The 7157-nt window shown below is 53.5% G+C and overlaps 1 protein-coding gene across 1 annotated transcript; it reads left to right on the forward strand.

The window, feature by feature from the left end:
• The first annotated feature begins 2785 nt into the window (after positions 1-2785).
• LOC135912582 (uncharacterized) lies at positions 2786-4843 on the forward strand. The gene has a single exon (XM_065445077.1). It carries the CDS (start codon positions 2786-2788, stop codon positions 4841-4843), a length of 2058 nt encoding a protein of 685 aa, XP_065301149.1.
• Positions 4844-7157: the final 2314 nt, after the last annotated feature.

Consider the following 7157-nt stretch of genomic DNA (forward strand, 5'->3'; position numbering starts at 1 on the left):
GAACGGCCACTGGTACTTGCGCCGACTGCGCTTTACCCAGTGTGGATTGGTGTCACTTGAACAGGGCGCATTATGCAAATTTACCAGGGTGTTTCTGCGAAAACTTGCTTTATCTGTGCACATGAGGTTGCTCGAAAAGTCTGGTGACTCTTCAGCTTTTGTGAGGACCCCAGTTCGAGAAATTCGAGATTTCATAGGTCCCTATCTTCCAAACATTTGTGCTGGTTAAGGTGGCACGGGTGAAAGGCCGACATTTAGAATCCTCCAAACTGATGACTTGGAAATTGGTGCTTGTCCGGCCACGTCCCGAACGCTAGCATGAGGGTTTGAGGCCATAAATAGTAGAACATCCGTACGTAGGCTGGTCTCAGTGATGGAATCTCCGCCGCTATGTCTGGCAGCTGCCGGTTTGTGTCAGGCTTTAATAATTTCTGATGACAGTAGATGCGTTTGGTCTAGACTGATATGTATTCGCGGCCTTCCTCTTGGTGCCTTTCGAAGCTCCGAAGTCAACGATCATGCTTTCCTTCTGCTCATTAGAGAAACACAGGGCGACTGAAACGAACTGAGAACTGGAACTGAAACGCACATGGTTTGTGGTGACACAACCATGTGCGGAGGGGGGGGCGCAGCCCCCCTCTCTGGAAAGTTCCGGAAGGGGCTCCAGAAAAGCAGCACGGAATAGGCTCCACTGCAGCGGAGCCCTATAGCCAGACGAAAGGCACAACTGTCGGACATTGTACCAGCGTGATGGCAATAATGAATGATTGTGTTCTATGCGGCAACATCACTTCCAAGAGCGCACCCTCTCCACAAATTTTTTTGTTTTTGTTTTTTCTCTTGGCGAAGCTGCTTTTGTTTGAATATGTACAGCCGGATCTTCAGGCCCGAATAGTGCATTAGTGCAGAAGCGCCCGTTTGTGTTGTCTCTCCGTCTCCTTATATAGTTGCAGCATTGCATGACAGGAAGGAGTAGCAAGTATTGTCACGTGGTAGTGACGGTTAAGAAGGCAGCAAAACCGTGAGTTACGAAACGAGCGTTTTATTGGGCGAACTTGTGCCCTCAAAAACAGGCTACACTCAAAGAACAACGGTAGCGGGAACACACTCGGCAATCGTCGAAAATCTGATCAGCGGGCCAAGCCCGTCGGCCCCCACACAGCAGTTGTCGAATGCTCCAGACCAACCGCCGGGACCCGCGCGCCCTCCACAAAGTTCCACACCATTCGCATCAGGCGATGAAATCAGATAACGCAAGGTTATGCGACAACAGACAACGGACCGAAGCATCGACAACCCTCCAGAAACCTCGGACACAGGCAGTTGCGTCCCGCGCCGCGCGATAACACCCGTCAGGCGGCGAAACGTGGTCGCCCGATAAAGATAAGTGCACGTGTCAATACCCCCGTCTTAAAAAGCATCGACCCGATGCTGCAAACAAACGAAAGTAATAAAGAATAGCACTCGTAGCAAAGCAAACAACAAAATAAGAAAGTTCGTCAGCGTCCGTAAAATGGTTTCAGGCGCACCACGTGGACCACTTGAGATCGTGCGCGGCGCCGCTGTGAATGCGAAATACCGTCTGGCACGACCTTATAGTCCAGCGCGCCAATACGTCGGATGCCCTTGTAGGGTCCGAAATAGCGTCGCAGTGGTTTCTCACTGAGTCCTCGTCGGCTTATCGGGGTCCATACCGAAACACGGTCGCCGGGCTGGTACTCGACGAAGCGTTGCCAGAGGTTGTATTGTCGGCTGTCGCTCCCCTGGTGGTTCTTGATCCGCAGGCGGGCGAGCCGTCGGGCTTCTTCGGCGTGCTGGAGATAGCTAGCGACGTCAAGATTCTCCTCGTCAGTGACATGCGGCAGCATGGCGTCGAGCGTCGTCGTCGAGTTCTGCCGCTAACCAGCTTAAACGGCGTGATCTGTGTTGTTTCTTGCACTGTTGTAAGCGAATGTTACGTACGGCAGGACGGCATCCCAGGTCTTGTGTTCGACGTCGACGTACATTGCTAGCATGTCGGCGAGGGTCTTATTCAGGCGCTCCGTAAGACCATTCGTCTGTGACTGGTATGCCATTGTTCTCCTGTGATTGATCTGAATGTATTGCAGAATGGCTTGGGTGAGCTCCGCTATAAAGGCCGTTCCTCTGTCGGTAATGAGGACTTCTGCGGCGCCTTGTCACAGCAGGTTGTTTTCGACAAAGAATTTCGCCACTTCGGCTGCGCTACCTTTCACCAGTGCTTTAGTTTCAGCGAAGAGGGTGAGGTAGTCCGTCACCATGACGATCCACTTATTTCCGGTTGTTGACGTCGGAAAAGGTCATAACAAGTCCATCCCGGTGTGCTGGATTGGTCGGCAAGGAGGCTCGTTTGGCTGTAGTAATCCCGCTGCCCTTGTCGGTGGTGTCTTGCGTCGCTGACAGTCTCGGCATGCTCTGACATGACGGGCGACGTCGGCGGTCAGGCGCGGCCAATAATACCTTTTCTGTATCCTCGATAGTGTCCGCGAAAATCCGAGGTGTCCAGCGCTCGGATCGTCATGCAGGGCGTGCAATACTTCTGGACGCAGTCCTGACCGGACGGCAAGATAGTTGGCGCGCACTGGTAAGAAGTTCTGCATTACGAGTAGGTTGTTTTGAAGCGAGAACGAGGACAATCCTCACTTAAATGCCCTAGGGACAACGTCGGTTTGCCCTTCCAAATACTCGACGAGGTTTTTCAACTCCGGGTCTGCTCACTGCTGTTCAGCGAAGTCGTCCGTGCTTAAAATGCCAAGAAAGGCGTCGTATGCAGGCGGCGAGCCGTCGCGAGGCCGGCTACCTCGTCCTGCTCGATGTACAGGGCGCCTTCGATGGGCTGCCGCATTCGACGATCGTCAGTCGAATGCGGCAATCGCCCACTTATCTACATTCGACGATCGTCAGTGCGCTGCACGAGCTCGGCATCACCGACCGGCTACTCGACTACGTGCGAGCCTTCTTGTCTGATCGCACACTTCGGGTGCGGGTTGGAGGTGCACTCAGCCGGCCGCGCAGTGTGTTTTCTGGTGTTCCGCAGGGCAGTGTTTTGAGCCCCTTTTTGTTTAATCTTGCCCTGGCGCGACTTCCGGACTACATCCCAAAAGCGATGTCGCACGAAGTACGGGTGGCAATCTACGCCGACGACATCGCCCTCTTTGCGACTGGCCCTACTCAAGTCGGCTATCAGGTGCGTGCATCTGTCCAGACTGCAATTGACGCGGTGGACCAGTACATGGGAAGCATCGGCCTCCAGCTGTCGGTGACCAAAACAGAGGCACTGCTGGTGCACCCACGAGGCACGCGAGCACGTTCCGAAGCGCCACCGCTGACTCTGCGCCGTTGCCCTCTCCCGTGGCGCAAGAGCGTCCGTTACCTCGGCCTGCAGATCGACTGCCGCGTCAACTTCAATGCGGCCGTCTCCCACATCTGCAAGCAATCGAGGAAAGTCGCCAGCGCCGCGCGCTCTCTTCTCGCGCGTGGACACGGATGCACGCCGCAACTCGCACTGCGCGTTTACAACTCTGTGGCCACATCGAGGGCACTCTACGCCCTCCCCACCACCAACGCTCGATCGGCGAATTGGAATGCCATTGACATGGCGCACCGTACTGCGGTGCGAGAACTATACGGCCTCCCTCGCTCCTCCCAAGTAGGGGCGACACTCGCGGAAGTGGGCAACTGGCCGCCATCGCTTCGTGCACGAAAGCAGGCGCTCCACCACATTGAGCGCCTGCAGCGCTCACCACAGGGCCAGCGGCTTGTCTGCAGACTCCACTCCCTGCCGAACTCGGGAACGGGCAAGTGCGCCACCGAGTTCTCAAAGCTCATCGGGTCGTTGCCACAGTTCGTCTCCCTGCCGTACTACTCCAGTCTGCTCGACGTGAACATCGCGGTGCCTGGCGTCGCATCAAAGCGCCGAACTGCGGTGTGCGCCATGAGACAGGAGACCGCCTCCCTACTGCACGAGCGACTGGCAGGACGACTTCTCGTCTACACCGATGGCTCGGTGACGGCGGACGGGTCTGGTGCTGCGGCTTGCACGGCACCGGACATCTCGGAAACGCGCCAGTGCCGACTGCGCTTTGCCGCGTCATCGACAGTGGCCGAACTCGCCGCCATTGATCTCGCTGCCGACCTTCTATTGGAACATTCGAACATTGTGTCAGCGGCCATTCTCACTGACTCTCGTGCGGCGCTTTGCATGCTGGCCAGGGACTACGGCGGAGTGCCCCTTGTTGTTCGAGTTGGCTGCAAGCTGCGACACATCGTGAATCAAGGCTGCGACCTGGCGCTTCAGTGGATACCCGCTCATATCGGATTGCCAGGCAACGAGGAGGCTGACTCCCTCGCCAAGGCCGCGCACGGTGAGCGCTTTCCCCTCACCAACTTGGTGACCAGCTTCGACGCGGCCAAGACAGCTGTTCTGCGCAGCCTCACTGCGCAACATCCCGATCGGCGCGTCGCGGCGGGAACGCCCCCGCGCCTACTCCCGCGTGCGGGCCTCACTCGGGCTGACTGCGCCTTCCTTCTCCGCCTGCGTATCGGCTGCTACAAAACAGCGGCGCGCACACACAGGCTCACGGGAACCGGCAGCCCCGTGTGTGGTAACTGCGATGACGTGGAGACACTGGAACACCTTCTGCTTCACTGCCCGGCCTTCGGGACCGAGAGGGAGGCTCTGTACGCCTCCTACCGCCGATGTGGCTTGCCATCCACCACCCTGCAGAGCCTACTCTTCCCCAATGCTCACAGTTCCATTACTAAGCGTGCATTTTCGGCATTGATAGAATTCTGCGAAGCAACACACCTCAGAGCGCGGCTGTAGGCCCCGCAAACGCTTAGCTACATTGTCGTCTTTTCTTTTTTGCTATTCCGCTCTGTCTCTCCTTTTTACTTCCGGTCACTATCTCCATCTTTTTCTCCCCACACCCCTTTCCCCGTGCAGTGCTGTTGAGGTGTCCTCCTGTGAGAGACAGTTACGGCACTGCACTTATCTCTTCCATTTCTCTTTAAAAATCACTTCACACACACATCTTCGTCATCTCGCGGCGGCGAGTCAAAGGGGGCGCGTGATAGGCAATCGGCATCAGAGTGTTTGCGCCCGGACTTATAGGTTACAGTGATATCATATTCTTGCAGTCTTAGGCTCCACCACGCCAGCCGTCCTGAAGGATCCTTTAAATTCGCTAGCCAACACAAGGCGTGATGGTCGCTGACGACTTTGAATGGCCTGCCATATAGGTAAGGGCGAAATTTCGCTGTAGCCCAAACGATGGCGAGGCATTCCTTCTCTGTGGTAGAATATTTGCCTTCCGCTTTTGACAACTACCGGCTAGCGTAAGCTATCACGTCTTCATGTCCATCTTTTCTCTGGACTAGGGCGGCACCGAGGCCTAGGCTACTGGCGGTCTCTGGCGGATGAAGGCGGTCTTTTCGCGATCTCTCTCGTCGACTTCTATTTGCTAGTAGCCAGACTTGAGATCCATCGACGAGAAGTATTTTGCGTTGCAGAGCCGATCTAATGCGTCGTCTATCCGTGGTAGGGGGTATACATCCTGCTTTGTGATCTTGTGAAAGCTGTTTATTTCAAATTCTTGTTAATGATCATACCTCTTCCAAACATTAAAGGTAAACCAATTCTTTGTTGATACTTAATACCAGTCACTTTCTTGTAGCATAACATATGTGTAGCAGTATTTTATAGTGTACGTTGTCATGCGCAATTCCTTTCCTGAAATAGCTGATGCGGCATTGATGTGTGTCTTGCATTACCATTTGCACTGTGTGCTATGTAGAAATAAACTTTTCTTAATGTTTTTGGCTTTCAGTGCTTGCATGGTAAAGTGGCTTCTTTCTTGAATGCAAGCTTTCTCATTCCTATATTTAATTGCTACTCTCGGCCAGAATTGCTATTCTTGCTCGACAGCCTGTATTTTTGCGCGAGCTACATTAAAGTGATCTATTGCGGAATCTTGTTTCGCTGCTGTCTGACTTGGTACTCGTCACCGTGTTACGTTTCTTTTATGTGGGAGCCTGGACAATTGCATTGGAAAGCAGTCTCTTGAGGTAAGCACCTGCTCCTGCAGTTAGCGCAGCGACATAGACTCCGAATTTACATACACCGTGATTGGCACTCCCTATTCCGTCCTTTCCTGCTGCTGCCATGTGAAAATTTTGCTTGTGGCCTTCCTCTGCCATGATTTGGCGTCAACAGAGACTATCATACGTGATTACATGGTCCGAAGTGTATGAAGTTCATATCCACAAGGGTGGAAAGGCCTGCAAAAGTGGCTGCAAAATGGGGATGCCCACAAACCGACCATGCTCATATTTAGAGAATGTGGGACACCAGGTGTGAGTTATACATCAGCGGCACGCGAAAGAAAAAAAAAATGTGCAGGTTAGAAAGGAAGTAACGCTGAAATGCCGGGTACTTCATGTCGCTATGTTGGCTGCGGCAGCAGATGCTTGCGTCACCCAATTGCTTTGCAATGCGAATTGCTCATCTTCAGTGGCAACTGTCAGTGCAAACAGGTAGGACACACCGTTCAATCTGCTTCCGCTGCTGGTTGTTGCTTGTTACCGGACCACCATGTGCGACGTAGGCAAGCACTATGCCTGCAGTCAGACGGTTGAATGTGCCGTAAGCGACTCGTGTGTCTGTATGCTTACTGTTGTCATGTGGATAATAGCCAATGTATAGTGTATAGTGCCAAAGCGGTATGTTCGAGGTATGCTGAAGTGATTTGATTGCATAGCCTTATTTTAATAGTGTAACACTTGATCATGGTTGCCGTGTTACATTTCTCGGATTGGGCAACAGCCTCTCAGGGTAAGCATCTACTCCTGCAGTCCGCACAGCCACATAGACTCCCTGTTTACACGCACCGTGATTGATGCTCCCCATTCCGTCCTTTCCTGCTGCAGCCGTGTGCAAATTTTGCTTGTGGCCTTCCTCGGCCATGGCTTAGCGTCAACGAGGGCTGTCATACGTCATTACATGGTCCAAAGTGTATGAGGTTGATATCCACATCGGTGGAAGGGTCTGTAAAATGGTGATTCCCACAAAACAGACCATGTCCATATTGAGAGCAGGTGGTGCACCAAGTGTGAGCAACCTATTAAACGCTACCGAAAGG

Source organism: Dermacentor albipictus, chromosome 9 (genome assembly GCF_038994185.2).
Source record: "Dermacentor albipictus isolate Rhodes 1998 colony chromosome 9, USDA_Dalb.pri_finalv2, whole genome shotgun sequence".
Lineage (NCBI taxonomy): Eukaryota > Metazoa > Arthropoda > Arachnida > Ixodida > Ixodidae > Dermacentor > Dermacentor albipictus.